Source organism: Oncorhynchus tshawytscha, linkage group LG10, assembly GCF_018296145.1.
Source record: "Oncorhynchus tshawytscha isolate Ot180627B linkage group LG10, Otsh_v2.0, whole genome shotgun sequence".
NCBI classification, from domain to species: domain Eukaryota; kingdom Metazoa; phylum Chordata; class Actinopteri; order Salmoniformes; family Salmonidae; genus Oncorhynchus; species Oncorhynchus tshawytscha.
In genome coordinates, this window is record NC_056438.1 from 42,985,138 (window position 1) to 43,006,769 (window position 21,632).

Consider the following 21,632-nt stretch of genomic DNA (forward strand, 5'->3'; position numbering starts at 1 on the left):
ATAGGGGTGGCAACAATTTCGGCAGATCATTTTAGAAAGAAAGGGTCCAGATTGTCTTGCCCAGCTGATTTGTAGGGGTCCAGATTTTGCAGCTCTTTCAGAACATCAGCTGAATGGATTTGGAGAAGGAGAAATGGGGAAGGCTTGGGCGAGTTGCTGTTGGGGGTGCAGTGCTGTTGACCGGGGTAGGAGTAGCCAGGTGGAAAGCATGGCCAGCCGTAGAAAAATGCTTATTGAAATTCTCAATTATGGTGGATTTATCAGTGGTGACTGTTTCCTATCTTCAGTGCAGTGGGCAGCTGGAAGGAGGTGTTCTTATTCTCCATGGACTTTACAGTGTCCCAGAACTTTTTTGAGTTAGTGTTGCAGGAAGCAAATTTCTGCTTGAAAAAGCTAGCCTTGGCTTTTCTAACTGCCTGTGTATAATGGTTTCTAGCTTCCCTGAACAGCTGCATATCACGGGGGCTGTTCGATGCTAATGCAGAACGCCATAGGATGTTTTTGTGTTGGTTAAGGGCAGTCAGGTCTGGGGAGAACCAAGGGCTATATCTGTTCCTGGTTCTAAATTTCTTGAATGGGGCATGTTTATTTAAGATGGTTAGGAAGGCATTTAAAAAAAATATCCAGGCTTCCTCTACTGACGGGATGAGATCAATATCCTTCCAGGATACCCCGGCCAGGTCGATTAGAAAGGCCTGCTCGCAGAAGTGTTTCACGGAGCGTTTTACAGTGATGAGTGGAGGTCGTTTGACCGCTGACCCATTACAGATGCAGGCAATGAGGCAGTGATCGCTGAGATCTTGATTGAAGACAGCAGAGGTGTATTTAGAGGGGAAGTTGGTTAGGATGATATCTATGAGGGTGCCCGTGTTTAAGGCTTTGGGGAGGTACCTGGTAGGTTCATTGATAATTTGTGTGAGATTGAGGGCATCAAGTTTAGATTGTAGGATGGCTGGGGTGTTAAGCATGTTCCAGTTTAGGTCGCCTAGCAGCACGAACTCTGAAGATAGATGGGGGGCAATCAGTTCACATAAGGTGTCCAGAGCACAGCTGGGGGCAGAGGGTGGTCTATAGCAGGCGGCAACGGTGAGAGACTTGTTTTTAGAGAGGTGGATTTTTAAAAGTAGAAGTTCAAATTGTTTGGGTAGAACTTGGGAAGGACAGAACTCTGCAGGCTATCTTTGCAGTAGATTGCAACACCGCCCCCCTTGGCAGTTCTATCTTGTCTGAAAATGTTGTAGTTTGGAATTAAAATTTCTGAATTTTTGGTGGTCTTCCTAAGCTGATGCTATTTCTATTGCACGCCACACTGCCCTTTCCCACCTGGACAAAAGGAACACATATGTGAGAATGCTATTCGTTGACTACATCTCAGCATTCAATACCATAGTGCCTTCAAAGCTCATCAATAAGCTAACGAACCTGAGACTAAACACCTCCTTCTGCAACTGGATCCTGGACTTCCTGATGGGCTGCCCCATGTGGTAAGGGTAGGTAACAACACATCCGCCACGTTGATCCTCAACACAGGGTCCCCTCGAGTACGTGCTCAGTCCCCTCCTGTACTCCCTGTTCACCCATGACTGCACAGCCAGGTATGACTCCAACACCAACGTTAAGTTTGACACAACAGTGGTAGGCCTGATCACCAACAACGACGAGACAGCCTATAGGGAGGAGGTCAGAGACATGGCTATGTGGTGCCAGGACAACAACCTCTCCCTTACTGTGATCAAGACAAATGAGAGGATTGTGGACTACAGGGAAAGGAGGACCGAGCACGCCCCCTTCTCATCGATGGGGTTCTATTGGAGCAGGTTAAGAGCTTAAAGTTCCTTGGTGTCCACATCACTAACAAACTAACATGGTCCAAGCACACCAAGACAGTCCTGAAGAGGGCACGACAGGAGACTGAAAAGACTTGGCCTGGGTCCTCAGATCCTCAAAGTTCTACAGCTACACCATCGAGAGCATCCTGCCTGACTGGTTGCATCACTGCCTGGTATGGCAACTGCTCAGACTCCGACCCCAAGGCACTACAGAGGGTAGTGCGTGCGGCCCAGTACATCACCCACCGGGGCCAAGCTTCCTGCCATCCAGGCCCTCCTATACAAGGCGGTGTCAGAGGAAGGCCCTAAAAATTGTCAAGGACTCCAGCCATCCAAGTCATAGACTGTTCTCTCTGCTACCGCATGGCAAGCGGTACTGGAGCGCCAAGTCTAGGTCCAAGAGGCTTCTAAACAGGTTCTATCCAAGCCATAAGACTTCTGAACATCTAATGAAACTGCTACCCAGACTATTTGCATTACCCCCCTTTCTTTTACGCCACTGATATTCTCTGTTATTACCTATACATAGTCACTTTAGTAACTCTACCTACATGTACATATTACCTCAATTACCTCGACTAACCTGTGCCCCTGAACATGGACTCTGTACCGGTACACTCTGTATATAGTATCGCTATTGTTATTTTACTGCTGGCCTTTAACTACTTGTTACTTTTTTTATTTTTTTATTATTCGTATTTTTTTAAACTGCATTGTTGGTTAGGGGCTTGTAAGTAAGCATTTCACTGTTGTTTTCAGCGTATGTGATTAATACGATTTGATGTGTGCCACCCTCCTCCAGTCATGAAATGACATCAATCCAGACCAATGTCAGGCTTGGATTCCCCATGCCAAAAGCTTTTTCTCCAGGTTCATGAACAATGAGGACATTAACTGTGATGTCGATGAGAACCTAAGGCCAAATGCTCAAGAAAGGCTTGATGCAAATTGGTGCCTGATTTTTCTTTTCATTCATTTAATTCGAAAATGTAATATGTTGGTAACCTCATGCTGTTCTATTGGTTGTCTTTCCACTTTATTTCATTGTCTAGCAGCCAAAGGCATTATCCTGGTCATATTAGCAACCCATGATAGTTGTTGCATCTTTAGATCTCCTCTCATTTCTAATGAATATTTCCATCTCTGTCCATTTAAACTGCTCGCATGTGTGGTGCGCATTTTAGAACACCAGTTTCCCACTATTTACATTCACACCGTTCTAGGCCTACCGCTGTGTGCCCATTGCTGCGCAAAAAATGTGCAGAAATAATAGTTAATCAACATTTTAAGCTAAACATTCTGATCTGTTCCATCTGCCTTATTGATTGATACGGCATATACCTCCACTTCACTACTTTGATACGCATCCTGGGGATTAAGAAGTGAATATACTCAATGCCCACTGAAAAATAAGTAGGTATAGGGCGTATACCTGCATATACCCTCTACTACACCACTGGGCCTTCCACTATCACGTTGGGTCGAACAACGGCATATACTCATGATCCAGCACTGCCTCTTATTGCTTAATTGCATCAATGATTGTGAGATTTCTTCAATGATGTCATCTTTGATCACAAATGGGAAAGAAATTATAGAAATGTTCATTTTCAGTACATTTTGATGGATAATGCAAGTATATTGCCTAATGTGAGAACAGTGTAAAATACTGAAAGTTACAGTACTGTAGGATATTACATTCAAAACCCTTTTTTTACTGTTCCCAGATATAATTTATTCTGGCACAGATCTGGCCCACACACTGCCCGCCATCAAATTAGAAATGTGTGGGCCAGCACACGCTGTAAAATGATTAATTCTGAAAAGTCTGGGCCATAATAGTGAAAACATATTGTAAAATAAATTGGTGTGGCCCAAGTCTGGCCCACATACTGCACAAAGGTACAGCGGAGTTCCCACCTAGGTCCCTGGTCCAGAGATGGGACAGATGCAGGCTGACACACAGGTCCTATATGGGACTACAATAAGCCAGCATTACACCAACTCTACTCCCCAAATTACATTCAGATACTCTGCTATTAAATGCTGTATTTAAACAAAAGAGAAGATAAACAAAAGACAAGAGTAGTTTCAGAATAAGGTCAAAACATTTTTGGTTTATTACAAGTTGCAACAGGGAAAATGAAGTGTTGAAAAAAGGCCCACAAAAGCCCATAAAAAAATGTTTTCAAAAATAAGTACCATTGACTGGAATTGGAGTTGTGCCACAAATGCTAAAATGTGACCATTTCAAACATTGGGCAGGTCAACAAAAACAAACCATGGCCTGCTATCATACCTTGTCCATAGACTGCTAACAGGGTAAGGACATTTGGGTGAACAATCCATTTAATTACCGTTTCCCCTTCCCATGGAAAGCCCACTGGTGTTGATGGGGCTAATAAATGTTTTCTGTATTTAATTGCACAATAGTATACACTATTTGTGAGCCCATTTGTAAGTAGAAGGTGAGACACAAGTGGGGCTTCGAAGGCTAAGATTATGTAAGAGAATTCAAAATTCTGATCCATTGACTTTGAACTGTCTGTTATTCTGAACATTCTATTTCAACATTTGAACAGAGCAAACCATCAGTTATTAAACTAATACAGTTAAGGAATAATAATTATAATAACAATTCCACATAGGAGTTCTACCTGGTGTTGATAGGGTTAGAATATATTTCCTGAGCCGCTGGAAGGAGATACAGGGAAGATGTGTCCATCCTCAGTGCCGGATGAACATATCCTCCCCATCTCTCCCTCCACCAGCTGGCACATACCATCCCGCACTCCAAACCATTCTCCAACCTCAAATACAGCCCTCTCCCAAAGTCCATCATGGCACAGGTGACTCAACACTCCTGGATCGTCTTTTTTTTTTCTCCTTCACAGTCTGCTCCTATCTGCAAACACGGACACTCTAGATGTTATCGGATTCCTCTGGACAGCAGCTAATGAACAAGAGCACAAGTCCCGCCATGCGATGTGTTGTGATGAGACATTGTGTAAATATGAGAAATCCTTACCAATTTAAAAATCCCCCTCAATCAAAGGGAAGCAAAAGAAGTGTTCCCATTTACTTTTTTTTGCCAGTGGGTTGGTAATTGTGCGCCTTATTACATGCCACACGACATCTTTCACGCTGCATCCTCAATGATGCTCAAATGGTTCATCAAAAGGAAAAACACAGTTGAATAATGTATCAATTGACCTCAAAAAAACTTTAAGCCACAAGTGACTTCCGCTTTTCCCCAGGTGAGGGAAGCCTATATGGTTCTAGGAAACGCGTACCTGTATGCTCATTCTGATGGTATTTGGAGGTCGAAACATCATGCTTTTATTTTACATAAAGTTTGAAGATTTTACTGGGAAGAGATTTCTTTTTCATTAAAAAAAAAGTTTTTGTGGACATAAAAAGGATTTTTGTCTGAACTGAAAAAAGTATTTGAATCCCATAAACACCCATTGAATCCTTCAAAGACAATTGGTTACAAAATGGAATGAAACTCACCAGTTTGTTTTAAGTCAGACCCCTGAAGATTGAATTCCAGGCTCAGGAGACCTTGCTGATCTTTCAAAGGCAGAAGGCCCTCTTCAATAGCATATTCTGCTCCATTCTGCTGTCTTGTTTGTAAACTCAGCAAAAAAAGAAACGTCCCTTTTTCAGGACCCTGTCTTTCAAAGATAATTCGTAAAAATCCAAATAACTTCACAGGTCTTCATTGTAAAAGGTCTAAACACTGTCTTAACAGTTTTAGAAACTTTAGAGTGTTTTCAATCAAATTTCTATCCAAAGTATCTATATCCACAGTAAAACGAGTCCTATATCGACCTAACCTGAAAGGCCGCTCAGCAAGGAAGAAGCCACTGCTCCAAAACTGCCATAAAAAGCCAGACTACGGTTTGCAACTGCACATGGGGACAAAGATCGGACTTTTTGGAGAAATGTCCTCTGGTCTGATGAAACAAAAATAGAACTGTTTGGCCATAATGACCATTCTGTTTAGAGGAAAAGGGGGGAGGCTTGCAAGCTGAAGAATATCATCCCAACCATGAAGCACAGGGGTGGCAGCATCTTGTTGTGGGGGTGCTTTACTACAGGAGGGACTGGTGCACTTCGCAGAATAAATGGCATCATGAGGGAGGAAAAATATGTGGATATATTGAAGCAACATCTCAAGGCATTAGTCAGGAAGTTAAAGCTTGGTCGCAAATGGGTCTTCCAAATGGACAATGACCCCAAGCATACTTCCAGTTGTAGCAAAATGGCTTAAGGACAACAAAGTCAAGGTATTGGAGTGGCCATCACAAAGCCCTGATCTCAATCCTATAGAAAATTTGTGGGCGGAACTGAAAAAGCGTGTGCGAGCAAGGAGGCCTACAAACCTGACTCAGTTACACCAGCTCTGTCAGGAGGAGGAATCGGCCAAAATTCACCCAACAAGCTTGTGGAAGGCTACCTGAAACATTTGATCCAAATTAAACAATTTTTTAAGTAAAATTCTGACCAACTGGGAATGTGATGAAAGAAATAAAAGCTGAAATAAATCATTCTCTACTATTATTCTGACATTTCACATTCCTAAAATTAAGTGGTGATACTAACTGATCTAAGACAGGGAATTTTTACTTTAAATGTCAGGAATTGTGACAAATGGAGTTTAAATGTATTTGGCTAAGGTGTATGTAAACTTCCGACTTCAACTGTGTGTGTGTATGTCCTGATCTTTCTTATATCGCTCAGATATAGCATAGACACTTCAGTGGGGACTAGCTGTTGTTCCATGTAGTGAATCTGATATTCAATGCATTTGTATAGCTTAATAGCAGTAAGGCCAAATCAGAAGTTTCAACAAATATTTTCGGGAGATTCTTCAAGGGTTCTTAAAATTCAAAATCAAATAGCAAAATTATCCTTGGTATGACAAATCAATTCCATATACATATGACCAAAATAATGTGGACACCTGCTTGTCTAACATCATTCCATTAATACGGAGTTGGTCCACCCTTTGTTGCTATAACAGCCTCCACTTGATGTTGGAACATTGCTGTGGGGACTTGCTTCCATTCAGCCACGAGCATTAGTGAGGTCGGGCACTGATGTTGGCCGATTAGGCCTGGCATGCAGTCGGCGTTCCAATTCATCCCAAAGTTGTTCGATGGGGTTGAGGTCAAGGCTCTGCGCAGGCAAGTCAAGTTCTTCCACACCAATCTCGACAAACCATTTCTGTATGGACCTTGCTTTGTGCATGGGGGCATTGTCATGCTGAAACAGGAAAGGGCCTTCCCCAAACTGTTGCCACAAAGTTGGAAGCACAGAATCGTCTAGAATGTCATTGTTCTTTGTAGCGTTAATATTTCCTTTCAATGGAACAAAGGGGCCTAGTCCGAACCATGAAAAACAGCCCCAGGCCATTATTCCTCCACCAAACTTTACAGTTGGCACAATGCATTAGGGCGGGTAGTGTTCTCCTGGCATCCCCCAAATTCGTCTGTTGGACCGCCAGATAGTAAGGCGTGATTCATCACTCCAGAGTACGCATTTCCACTGCTCCAGAGTCCATTGGCGGAAAGCTTTACACCACTCCAGCCGACGCTTGGCATTGCGCATGGTGATCTTAATGACAAAGGGAAAACAGTTTTCTTTTTTGACATTTTCGCAAATGTATTACTAATAAAATATAGAAATACCTTATTTACACAACTATTCAGACCCTTTGCTATGAGACTCGAAATTGAGCTCAGGTGCATTCTGTTTCCATTGAACATCCTTGAGATGTTTCTACAACTTAATTGGAGTCCACCTGTGGTAAATTCAATTGATTGGACATGATTTGGAAAGGCACCCACCTGTCTATATAAGGTCCCACAGTTGACCTTGCATGTCAGAGCAAAATCCAAGCAATAAGGTTGAATTAATTGCCCGTGGTTTTCCAACACAGTATTGTGTTGGGGCACAGATCTGAGGAAAGTTACCAAAACATTTCTGCAGCATTGAAGGTCCCCAAGAATACAGTGGCCTCCATCATTCTGAAAAGGAAAAAGTTTAGAACCGCCTAGACTCTTCCTAGAGCTGGCCGCCCGGCCAAACTGAGCAATCGGGAGAACAGCCTTGTTCAGGGAGGTAACCAAGAACCCGATGGTCACTCGGACAGAGCTCTAGAGATCCTCTGTGGAGATGGTTGTCCTTCTGGAAGGTTCTCCCATCTCTGCAAAAATCCACCAATAAGGCCTTTATGTTAGTGGCCAGATGGAAGCAACTCATCAGGAAAAGGCACATGACAGCCCGCTTGGAGTTTTGCTTAAAGACTCTCAGGACATGAGTAACAAAATTCTCTGGTCTGGTGAAACCAAGATTTAACTATTTGGCCTGAATGCCAAGTGTCACGTCTGGAGGAAACCTGGCAGCATCCCTATGGTGAAGCATGGTGGTGGCAGCATCATGTTGTGGGGATGTTTTTCAGCGGTATGGTCTTGGAGACTAGTCAGGATCGAGGCAAAGATGAATGGAGCAAAGTACAGAGATCCTTGACGAAAACCGAGCGCTCAGGATCTCAGACTGGGGTGAAGGTTTGCCTTCCAACAGGACAACTACCCTAAGCACACAGCCAAGACAACTCAGGAGTGGCTTCGGGACATGTCTGAATGTCCTTGAGTCAGATCCCGGACTTGAACCCGATTGAACATCTCTTGAGAGACCTGAAAATAGCTGTGCAGCAATGCTTCCCATCCCACCTGACAGAGCTTGAGAGGATCTGCAGAGAGGAGTAAGAAACTCCTCAAAGGTGCGCCAAGCTTGTAGCGTCATACTCAAGAAGACTCGAGGCTGTAATTGCTAGCAAATGTGCTTTGACAAAGTACTGCGTAATGTAAATGTGATATTTCAAGGGGTCTGAAAACTTCCCGAATGTGTAGCCATCCCCCAGGGGATGGTCACTTGTTTGTTTTCAAGTTTTCAGGGAGGGTTTAGGTACTGTAATTGTATTTTTCTGAAGGGAGGGCCATCCATTTTCATTTCGGAGGTCTGACATTCTCCATGTAACCCTTATTATAAAAAACGTTCACTCCCTTAGTTGAGTCCATCAGTATTTGAACAAAGCTCTTGAAGCTATTTTCCTGTTGTTGTAACTGCTTTTATAAACCTTTTTTTAGTTTAAAAGATCCTTCACCTGTGATGGAGAAACACTGTTCTCCGTTACTCCCACCGGCTTTGGTTTTGGATGTCATTGTAGCAACATAGGCTTATGCTGGTACTCCACGCATTTCTAGACAGGGCAGGTTGCAGGGCAGATGGACACAGCAACAAACAGCAGAGATTTAAACCGCTACAAGCCCAGGACAATCCGAGATCTCAGCCACAATGGTTAATCTGGTCGCAGGCTGTGTTAAAGCTTTCAGGAAACCTTGATGGCTAGTTATCAGCTCTTCAGACTTTTTTGGTTGGCAGGATCCCTGGACAGATCGTAGTGGTCCTAGCAACTGATGCTAACTGCTTGATGGGATCCATATTCAAAAGGTAGCTAGAAACCAAATTCTTTCAATAGAGCACTTTTAAGGACACTATACCAGTGTTCTAAGCGAGCTACCGGTGTCATCGTCGTCTTTTGCATTTTATATGGCGGTCGGCAACCAACTTTCAAGGTGTATTACTGCCAACAACTGGACTGGAGTGTTGCCCCATGGCAATTGTCGCATAATGTATTTCGCCGAAAAAGAAAAAAAAATATCCCACCTTGTTCAGCGTATTTTGTTTTGGCGCCGTTGTGAAATTTTACTGACATTTTTCCGTATGGCCTGTCGTGACTTTTTTTTTTAATGCTTCAGGTCATTCATCCACGTGAAATGGTTGGATGAAAACCTGGTTAGTGAGACAGTCCTAAAATAAACATAAAAGATATACACTTTCTCAGAGTAAGCCATTAGCCTCTGTATTGGTGCTAAAGCACCTCAGTCAGAGTGGCATCTTTAAGTTATGTCAGAACTCAGGGTATATCCCCAGGCTACTTATTACACCGAGAACCGAACCCAGCAGTTCTCCTATAAAACTGTGTAAGGAGGAGGATGCAGCAAGCCCCAGAGCCTGTTCTCTTTCAGGTCAGCTTTCTTTGAAGAGGAATGATCTGCGCCTAGACCCTTAAAAAAACGATAGAGGATGAGGATCTGGCCTTTCGTCTACCAAACGGCATTGACATGAAACCTTTTGCGATCCCATCCTCTATTCTTGTCTGGTTGTTGTTTGTTTTATGTAGATTTTGCCCATAGGTTTTATTCATAGACCATCGGATGATCATCTGTGATTATTTGTAGTGTAACCGTTTGGCGTTGGAAAGAAGAAAAGAGGGGATATTGTTATGGAGGGGAAACATGACAGCTTAGCATTTAGAAAAAGATTTGTCTAAGATGTTTTTTCCAGTACACTGTGTAGTGAAGCATTGAATGCAGTAAAAATAAACTGCTTGGGGCCTCCCGAGTGGCGCAGTGGTCTAAGGCACCGCATTAGAGTGCTAAAGGCATCATTACAGACCCGGGTCACAAAAAATGGAGGATATACTCACCCCAAAACCCATAATCTATTCCTGACACACAAAACACAATTCATACATTATAAAGCAGATACCTAACTATGATTTGATATTTGAAAAGGCAAACCTCACAAGTTGCCCTGGTAATGCTTACACCATACTGTGTCCTTACCAGAGCCCCTGTCAAATCAAATTATATTTGTCTCATGCGCCGAATGCAACTGTAGTAGACCTTACAGTGAAATGCTTACTTACAAGCCCTTAACCAACAATGGTTATTTAAGAAAAAAATAAGTGTTAAAGTATTTACTAAATAAACTGAAGGAAACCATTAAAAAAATCAAAGAATAATATAGAGAATAACAAATATTTTAAAGAACAACAATAAAATAACAGTAACCAGGCTATATAGAGGGGGTACCGGTACGGAGTCAATGTGCGGGGGCACATGTTAGTCGAGGTAATATGTACATGTAAGTAGAGGTAAAGTGACTATGCAAAGATAATAAACAGAGTAGCAACAGTGGGTAGCCATTTGATTAGATGTTCAGGAGTCTTGTGGCTTGGGGTAGAAGCTGTTAAGTAGCCTTTTGGACCTAAACTTGGCGCTCTGGTACCGCTTGCCGTGCAGTAGCAGAGAGAACGGTCTATGACTGGAGTCTTTGGTAATTTTTAGGGCCTTCCTATGACACCGCCTGGTATAGAGGTCCTGGATGGCAGGAAGCTTGGCCCCAGTGATGTACTGGGCCGTACCCACTACCCTCTTATAGTGCTTTGCAGTCAGTGGTGCAGCTGTATAACTTTTGAGGATCTGAGGACCCATGCCAAATCTTTTCAGTCACCTGAGTGGGAATCGGCATTTTCATGACCTCTACACGATTGTCTTGGTGTATTTGGACCATGACCGTTCATTGGTAATGTGGACAAAAAGGAACTTTACGCTCTCAACCTGCTCCAATACAGCCCTGTTGATGAGAATGGGGTGTGCTTGGCCCTCCTTTTTCTGTCATCCACGAACATCTCCTTTGTCTTGATCATATTGAGGGAGAGATTGTTATCCTGGCACCACACTACCAGGTCTCTGACCTCCTACCTATAGGCTGTTTTGTCGTTGTCGGTGACCAAGTCTACCACTGTTGTGTTGTCGGCAAATGTGATGATGGTGTTGGAGTCGTGCTTGGCCATGCAGTCATGGGTGAACAGTAAGTACAGTAGGGGACTGAGCACGCACCCCTGAGGCTGCACCCCCGGGTTGAGGATCAGCGTGGCAGATGTGTTGTTACCTACCCATACCACCTGGGGGCGGCCCGTCAGAAGGACCAGGATCCAGTTGCAGAGGAAGGTGTTTAGTCCCACGGCCCTTAGCTTAGTGATGAGCTTTGAGGGCACTATGGTGTTTGAACGCTGAGCTGTAGTCAATGAATAGCATTCTCACGTAGGTGTTCCTTTTGTTCAGGTGGGAAAGGGCAGCGTGGAGTGCAATAGAGATTACGTCATCTGTGGATCTGTTGGGGTGGTATGCAAGTTGGAGTGAGTCTAGGGTTTCTGGGATAATGGTGTTGATGTGAGCCATGACTAGCCTTTCAAAGCATTTTGTGACTACAGACGTGAGTGCTACGGGTCGGTCGTCATTTAGACAGGTTGCCTTTGTTCTTGGGCACAGGGACTATGGTGGTCTGCTTGAAACATGTTTGTATAATAGACTCGGTCAGGGACATGTTGAAAATGTCAGTGAAGACACTTGCCAGTTGGTCAGCGCATGCTCCGAGTACACGTCCTTGTAATCCGTCTGGCCCTGTGGCCTTGTGAATGTTGACCTGTTTAAAGATCTTACTCACATGGCCTACGGAGAGCGTGATCACAGTCGTCCAGAACAGCTGGTGCTCTCATGCATGCTTCAGTGTTGCTTGCCTTGAAGCGTACATAAGTAATTTAGCTTGTCTGGTAGACTTGTGTCACTGGGCAGCTCACGGCTGTGCTTCCCTTTGTAGTCTAATAGTTTGCAAGCCCTGCCGTATTCAACGAGCGTCGGAGCCAGTGTAGTAGGATTCGATCTTTGTCCTGTATTGACGCTTTGCCTGTTTGATGGGTTGTCGGAGGGCATAGCGGGATTTCTTATAAGCGTCTGGGTTAGAGTCCCGCTACGTGAAAGCGGCAGCTCTACCCTTTAGCTCAGTGCAGATGTTGCCTGTAATCCATGGCTTCTGGTTGGGGTATGTGCGTACGGTCACTGTGGCGACGACATGAAGCCAGTGATGATGTGGTATACTCCTCAATGAACATCTGACTCGTTAAAGAAAAAATCTTTGTACAGTACGAGGTGAGTAATCGCTGTTCTGATATCCAGAAGCTCTTTTCGGTCATATGAGACTGTGGCAGAAACATTGTGTACAAAATAAGTTAATAACGTGAAAAAACCCCACACAATTGCACAATTGGTTCGGAGCCCATAAAACGGCAGCCATCTCCTCAGTTCTGTTTCCAAGTTACTTACCTCAACAATAGCCTTGGAGTAACAGACAAACCAACTTACTTTATACACTTTTTGTCAGCGTCATCACTATGACACAATTTCTCCAAAAATCCATAATGGTGTCAGATCTTATACACTTTTTGTCAGCGTCATCACTATGACACAAATTCTCCAAAAATCCATAATGGTGTCAGATCTTGACTGAGTCTTTTTGTCAAAAAGATGTCCCAACCATTCCTGATTTATTACTGAGCTCTTTCGCAGCCCCCAGCTGAAACCCTGTATAACAGAGAATACAGACCGGATGTACTGTACAGTACAAGATAGAGGTCGGCCGATTATGATTTTTCAGCGCCGATACCGATTATTATCGGCCGATTTATTTGCTTTATTTGTAATAATGACAATTACAACAATACTGAATGAACACTTATTTTAACTTAATATAATACATCAATAAAATCAATTTAGCCTCAAGTAAATAATGAAACATGTTCAATTTGGTTTAAATAATGCAAAAACAAAGTGTTGGAGAAGAAAGTAAAAGTGCAATATGTGCTATGTAAGAAAGCTAACGTTTCAGTTCCTGGCTCGGAACATGAGAACATATGAAAGCTGGTGGTTCCTTTTAACATGAGTCTTCAATATTCCCAGGTAAGAAGTTTTAGGTTGTAGTTATTATAGGACTATTTCCCTCTATACCATTTGTATTTCATTAACCTTTGACTATTGGATGTTCTTATAGGCACTTTAGTATTGCCAGTGTAACAGTATAGCTTCCGTCCCTCTCGCTCCTCCCTGGGCTCGAACCAACAACACAACGACAACAGCCAACATCGAAGCAGCGTTACCCATGCAGAGCAAGGGCAACAACTACTAGAAGGCTCAGAGCGAGTGATGTTTGAAATGCTATTAGCGCGCGCTAACTAGCTAGCCATTTCACTTCGGTTACACCAGCCTCATCTCGGGAGTTGATAGGCTTGAAGTCATAAACAGTGCAATGCTTGACGCACAATGAAGACCTGCTGGCAAAACGCACGAAAGTGCTGTTTGAATGAATGTTTACACGCCTGCTTCTGCCTACCACTGCTCAGTCAGATACTTAGATACTTGTATGCTCAGTCAGATTATATGCAACACAGGACACTCTAGATAATATCTAGTAATATCATCAACCATGTGTAGTTAACTAGTGATTATGATTGATTGTTTTTTATAAGATAAGTTTAATGCTAGCTAGCAACTTACCTTTGCCTGTTACGCGAATGCAGTAAGCCGTCTCCTTGTGAAGTGCAACGAGAGAGAGGCAGGTCGTTATTGCGCTGGACTAGTTAACTGTAAGGTTGCAAGATTAGATCCCCCGAGCTGACAAAGTGAAAATCTGTCGTTCTGCCCCTGAACAAGGCAGTTAACCCACCATTCCTAAGCCGTCATTGAAAATAAGTATGTGTTCTTAACTGACTTGCTTAGTTAAATAAAGGTATACAAACCAACAATAAATAAATAAATAAACAAAACAAAAATTGGCAAATCGGCGCCCAAAAACACCGATTGTTATGAAAACTTGAAATTGGCCCTAATTAATTGGCCATTCCGATTAATCGGTCGACCTCTAGTACAAGACCTTCAGGCAGAGTGTGTTACTGTACAAAATCAATTGTTATCGTTCGATTAAATGGCACTATTTAACCTTTGAACCTACTTCAGTGAATCATTAACCCTTTTATTTTCTAAATGATTCTAAACATAAACAGCAGTGCTCCCAAAGCTATTACAGAGAGATGCAAGAGGCACATCTCGTTCAGAGATACTGGAAAGCAGGGATGGGCTACTGAAATTTAGCTTAGGGCCCCCAAAAGGCTAGGGCAGGCTCTGACTGCATGTGTGGGTATTGATGTGGGTACGCAGACCGACGAGCCTCTGCGCCCCTTCACGATGAGTTCGGATTTGTTGTGGCCCCCACCCCCATCAAAGTTGCCCATCCCTGCTGTAAAGCATTTTTTCATGTGCTCTGGTGTTCACTCTACTCTCAAGGAATATGATAGCTGTGTGACATCCAATTCCTAGAAGAGTAGCCACTTGCTTCTTGCTATCTTTGTGTCGGAAGTCTTCCTGCTACTTATGATAATGTCATCACTGAATCTTGTGATAACACTGTTATCACTGTTATTAGAATGCGTAATCCTCTGTCAGCTGAACCCACTCCAATTATCCAACGGAGAATATTCCACAAAATGTCTGTCATGCCGAAACCGACGACAGTGTGTGATTATCTAATTTAATTCTCGTGCTTTTTTTCTCTCTCTCTCAATCCATCCCTTTCTTCCTCTCCAATGCTAGGTGTGCTGGTGAAGGCCCCAGTAAAGGAGGGATAGAGGATAAGTGTATAAAAGAAGAGTGAAAGTGTCTGACTGACGTGGTGACCGAGGATGAAGAAGAGCAGGAGTGTGTTAGCGGTGACACCAGGCGACGTGAGTACATTAGCTGCATCACTAGGGCAACAGCACTAGGTCTGGGAATCATGTCGGACTTTCTTGGCCACTTCGAAAGGGGAAAAACAATTTTTGGGGGGGGTACTCTTTAGACAGACAATTCTCCCAACAAATCACGAGTTTCGATAGGAAAACATTAGAGATGCGGACACAGTGCGGACTCTGATAGCTAGGCAAAAGGCCGCATTCACGTCATGTTGGAAACTCGGGACTTCTAATTTTAAAATGATTGTAACTTATTTGCGTAGAGCTTTCTATAGGTTGTGTCTGATACCGAAGTTTCACATTTGGGAGGTATCATCTTTCTACAACGAGTAACCAAGTCGGAAATGAGTCTTGAGTTTCTGATTTTCCCACATGACACGAATGCAGTATTAGACCCAGTCAGTGGTTGTAAGCTTGTAATGTTAACATTCGCTGTCAAACTACCCTCCTGTGAAATACACTGAAAATATCTATTGAGGGAGGCAACCCGTCTGTCTTAAGAGACTACAACATCGCCAGAACACACCTCACTTATTATTCACACCTTGTTTTGACAGCATCTTTCCATTCAGGAGGTGTAGCAGTTTGCTTTAGCTTACTAGTCATTGTTTGGCAACAATGTAGTGTTATATCTATTCATTACTTGGATAATAATTTACCCTACTGCGTGAAATTACATTAGTTTCCCTCTCAAATGGCAACAAAACCCAGTGTGGTAGTTTTAGCCAGCTAGTACAGTAGGTCCTCCCATATCGGTAGCCAAACACATAAGAATGAAGAGTACCTACATTAGGATGTCATAACACACTCTTAAGCAGTACATAAGCATTTCATAAATACTTAAGTCAACATATGTAGCTAAAAAAGGTCTTTAACAAATCCATAAGCGGTACATAAGCATTTTATAAAAAATGTATTAACGACTTAAGCATAGCTTCCCCTAGCCTATTGGGTGTGCCGTCTATGATCCTCTAACCTTTCACTACTAACAGAAATAGAGGAAGGTACTGTCTGGAAGGCAGTGAGTCATGAGCAGATGACCGTCCAGAAACAGAGGGGTGTTCGACAGTACACACTGCAGAGAGAGAGGAGGAGAGGGAGAGGAAAAAAGAGAGGGGGGGTTATGGAAAGAAAGATATGGAGAGAGGGTGACAAAGCGAGAGAGACGGAGGGGCGAGGAAGAGAAGGGAAGAAGGAGGGAGGGAGGGAGGGAGTGAGAAAACGAGGGGGACCAAGAGTGTGCGCAAGGGAGAGAAAAGAGACAGAGAAAGGCCCATCTGTTTCTCCTCACTCCTCAGATGGAAGAAAGCTCTGTTTATTATCAGATGGGCAGGCCAGCTCATTTTGTTTCACAGTTTCCAGAAAGACCATTTTGAATCCGGCGACTCCCAGGGCCACTCTGCTCTCCTAGGTATTCTCAAGGCACCGTCAGCTCTTATAGTTCTGAACCGCCCATCATTTTCTATGTCCTTGGGTAATTGTTTGCTACCCAGTAGATAATTGCACTCACATGGTGTTCCACGTCTGAATTAGTCCTTTATTAGAAGGAGAGGATGAAAACCAGACTTGTTTCAGCCCTCCAGGACCGACATTAAACAGCCCTCAGCTAGATGGAAATTCACAAAAGTGGAAAAGTTATATATGTGTATATACAGTGGGGCAAAAAAGTATTTAGTCAGCCACCAATTGTGCAAGTTCTCCCTCTTAAAAAGATGAGCGAGGCCTGTAATTTTCATCATAGGTACACTTCAACTATGACCGACAAAATGAGGGGAAAAAATCCAGAAAATCACATTGTAGGATTTTTAATGAATTTATTTGCAAATTATGGTGGAAAATAAGTATTTGGTCAATAACAAAAGTTTATCTCAATACATTGTCATTGCCAACAAAGGGTATATAACAGAGGTCAAACGTTTTCTGTAAGTCTTCACAAGGTTTTCACACACTGCTGGTATTTTGGCCCATTCCTCCATGCAGATCTCCTCTAGAGCAGTGATGTTTTGGGGCTGTTGCTGGGCAACACGGACTTTCAACTCCCTCCAAAGATTTTCTATGGGGTTGAGATCTGGAGACTGGCTAGACCACTCCAGGACCTTGAAATGCTTCTTACGAAGCCACTCCTTCGTTGCCCAGGCGGTGTGTTTGGGATCATTGTCATGCTGAAAGACCCAGCCACGTTTCATCTTCAATGCCCTTGCTGATGGAAGGAGGGTTTCACTCAAAATCTCACGATACATGGCCCCATTCATTCTTTCCTTGACACGGATCAGTCGTCCTGGTCCCTTTGCAGAAAAACAGCCCCAAAGCATGATGTTTCCACCCCCATGCTTCACAGTAGGTATGGTGTTCTTTGGATGCAACTCAGCATTCTTTGTCCTCCAAACACAACGAGTTGAGTTTTTACCAAAAAGTCATATTTTGGTTTCATCTGACCATATGACATTCTCCCAATCTTCTTCTGGATCATCCAAATGCTATCTAGCAAACTTCAGACGGGCCTGGACATGTACTGGCTTAAGCAGGGGGAAACGTCTGGCACTGCAGGATTTGAGTCCCTGGCTGCATAGTGTGTTACTGATGGTAGGCTTTGTTACTTTGGTCCCAGCTCACTGCAGGTCATTCACTAGGTCCCCCCGTGTGGTTCTGGGATTTTTGCTCACTGTTCTTGTGGTCATTTTGACCCCACGGGGTGAGATCTTGCGTGGAGCCCCAGATCGAGGGAGATTATCAGTTGTCTTGTATGTCTTCCATTTCCTAATAATTGCTCCCACAGTTGATTTCTTCAAACCAAGCTGCTTACCTATTGCAGATTCAGTCTTCCCAGCCTGGTGCAGGTCTACAATTTTATTTCTGGTGTCCTTTGACAGCTCTTTGGTCTGCTTGAGGTTTTGGACAGGTGTCTTTTATACAGCCAAACAGTAGTGGAGTTTGGAGTGTGACTTTTTTTTCCACCATAATTTGCACCATAATCCTACAATGTGATTTTCTGGATTTTTTTTCTCATTTTGTCTGTCATAGTTGAAGTGTACCTATGATGAAAATTACAGGCCTCTCTGTACATTTTGTTTATCCCATGTGTATCTCTGTTGTTGTAGCACTGCTTTGCTTTATCTTGGCCAGGTTGCAGTTGTAAATGAGAACTTGTTCTCAACTGGCCTACCTGGTTAAATAGGTAAAATAAATAGGTAAAAAATAAATAGGTAAAATAAAATAAAGTTCATTTGGAAAGTATTCAGACACCTTGACTTTTCCTTATTTTGTTATGTTAAATGCATACTAATCCCCATCAATCTACACACAATACTCCATAATGACAAAGCGAAAACAGAAATACGTTATTTACATAAGTATTCAGACACCTTGCTATGAGACAAGAAATTGAGCTCAGGTGTATCCTGTTTCCATTGATCATCCTTGTTTCTACAACTTGATTCAACTGTGGTAAATTCAATTGATTGGACATGATTTGGAAAGCCACACAACTGTCTATATAAGGTCCCACAGTTGACAGTGCAAGTCAGAGCAAAAACGAAGCCATGAGGTCGAAGGAATTGTCCATAGAGCTTCGAAACAGGTTTGTGTTGGGTAAGGGTAGCAAAACATTTCTGCAGCATTGATGGAACCCAAGAACAAAGTGGCCTCCACCATTCTTTAATGGAAGGAGTTTGAAACCAAAAAGACTCTTCCTAGAGCTGGCAGCCCAGCCAAACTCCGCAATCGGGGGAGAAGGGTCTTGGTCAGGGAGGTGACCAAGAACTCCATGGTCACTAACAAAGCTCCAGAGTTCCTCTGTGGAGATGGGAGAACCTTCCAGAAGGACAACCATCTCTGCAGCACTCCACCAGTCAGGCCTTTATGGTAGAGTGGCCTGACGGAAGCCACTCCTCAGTCAAAAGCACATGACACCCCACTTAGAGTTTGTCAAGGGGCACCTAAAGAACTCTCAGACCATGAGAAACAAGATTCTCTGGTCTGATGAAACCAAGATTGAACTCTTTGGCCTGAATGCCAAGCGTCACATCTGGAGGAAACTTGGCACCAGCATGGGTGTGGCAGCATCATGCTGTGGGGATGTTTTTCAGCGGCAGGGACTGGGAGACTAGTCAGGAAAGAGGGAAAGATTAACAGAGCAAAGTACAGAGAGGTCCTTGATGAAAACCTGCTCCAGAGTGCTTAAGACCTCAGACTGGGGCAATGGTTCACCTTCCAACAGGACAATGACACTAAGCACACAGCCAAGACAACAAAGGAGTGTCTTCGGGACATGTCTGAATGTCCTTGAGTGACCCAGCCAGAGCCCGGACTTAAACCCGATCAAACATTTCTGGAGAGACCTGAAAAAAGCTGTGAAGCGGCGCTCCCCTTCCAACCTGACAGAGCTTGAGAAGAATGGGAGAAACTCAAATACAGGTGTGCCAAGCTTGTGGCGTTATACCGAAGAAGACTCAAGGCTGTAATCACTGCCAAAGGTGCTTCAACAAAGTACAGAGGAAAGGGCCTGAATATTTATGTAAATGTGATATTAACAGGGTGTAGATGAATTAATGGGATTTAAAAAATATATATATATATTTTAGAATAACGCTGTAAGATAATGTTGTGGAAATTCTACACAGGGGACTCTCGAAGTCAATCTTAAATTAATCATTCTTTATTATCAGCTCGCTGGAGAGGGTCCAACCAACTCAAGGCACCAAGTACACATGTCGATCGGGAGTTTCACCGGGGCGGTCCCTTCCTCTCTCTTATACTGCTTACACAGACATATTTGCATGATTTAAATTAATCATAATTCGTCATTAACGTTGGCTCCTGCATGTGACTGACCAATACCTCACGAGACTTCCTCTCTCCAAGTTGAGACGTTGAAACTGAGATGCCTCTGTTCCCATAGTACACAATCAGTCAGACACCTGCATGAACTTTTCTAATTGGTTATTAGAACGTAGCTTTGATTTGATACACAAACAGAACATTTTCCCTCACATTGCCTCCTCTTATCACTCAGTGATAATTATCATAATGTTAAGGTAAGCATTAGATTATAGCTTCTATCAAAGGAGGTTCTATCCAAATATGTTTATTAAAGTAAGTGAAATGAACATATAAAATCAGACACTTCATCCTTTCAAACCCTTCACTCTGGGTTTTACGATCTAAAATACACACAAATACACAGTAGACTCAGAGGTGACTAAATCTCTCAATGTTGCACCATTGTTTACATAGGTCTTACCACAATCGGGTTGCAGTGACCTGTTGCAGTGATCTGTTCTGCACCAACTGTCCCTGAGACTAGTCAAAACATAAAATCTTTTTTTTTTTTTTTTTTTTTTAAACAAATCCGCCTTCCAAACTTGTCAAGCAAAAACAACTTTCAATTCTCACTCATTGTCCTTATCTACAGGGGGAAAAGGAAGCTGATCCAGCGTCGGCAGCTCATCAGTCTCACCATCCACTTGAGGAGCATTAAACATAATGGCTGCCGAAACCTTATCAGCTAGGGAGTCACAAATAGCCTTACAACATGTTAGTAATACAATTAGACAGACTAAGTTTTTTTTAAACACACGCTGCAGCCCATTGGGCAATTTGGGATCCCCATCTTTCAAACAGGAATTTCAACCAAGTTGCAAGCGTCCGCTCTGGCTGTGGGGAATTGTTCTTTGCCACGGTGGCAATGTATTCGGCCAGATCGGTAACATTAGAATACCGATCCGGGACAAAAGTGCAACACATCTCCAATTATTGCACAAGTGCCCCAAAAGATAGTCACGGGCCTCTCTGTTTTACAGAGCCAATTTATTCAGGACATTTCGAGTAGCATTGGTAATTTTCTCCACGTGTTTAGCGATTATCATGAATTTGGTCTAGCGTACATGCGACTCCATAACCGGGAAAAATATACACCAAAGAACCTGGAGGCAGGTGCCGGAGTGTGAGTGACGTCAGCTAGAGAACTCTTATCTCTCCTCATTCCAGCAGGTTTGTAGTCTCTAAACAGAGCCTTCAGACTCTTATCATTGTTTGGAACGGTTCTCATAGCGGTCACCACAAACCCAACAGTACAACCAGTTCAGGGGCAGGCTATAGTAAGCAATCTTACCACACAACCAATAGGTACCATTTGTGGCTCCTCTCAAAGGGATAATAACATTATAGACTGAAATACCATAAGTAACATTACCAGGTTCCCCAGTGTCGGCATTGCTTACAGGTATTGGATCCGTTGTAATGCATTGTACAATTTACGTTCTAGTTCACCCAAATGATGACCTCCTTCTCCACTAATACACCAAGGGGCTGTCATCACTCTTAATACT

General features: G+C 43.1%; 1 protein-coding gene across 1 annotated transcript in view; it reads left to right on the top strand.

The window, feature by feature from the left end:
* The window catches only part of LOC112260227 (cAMP-specific 3',5'-cyclic phosphodiesterase 4B), a 118,619-nt gene that overhangs the window by 24,789 nt on the left and 72,198 nt on the right, over positions 1-21,632 (top strand). Inside the window, exon 2 of the mRNA XM_024435166.2 lies at positions 15,170-15,300. Within this exon, the coding sequence (XP_024290934.1) occupies positions 15,259-15,300 (42 nt within the window). The 5' untranslated portion in view covers positions 15,170-15,258. The remainder of the gene's footprint in view (positions 1-15,169; positions 15,301-21,632) is intronic.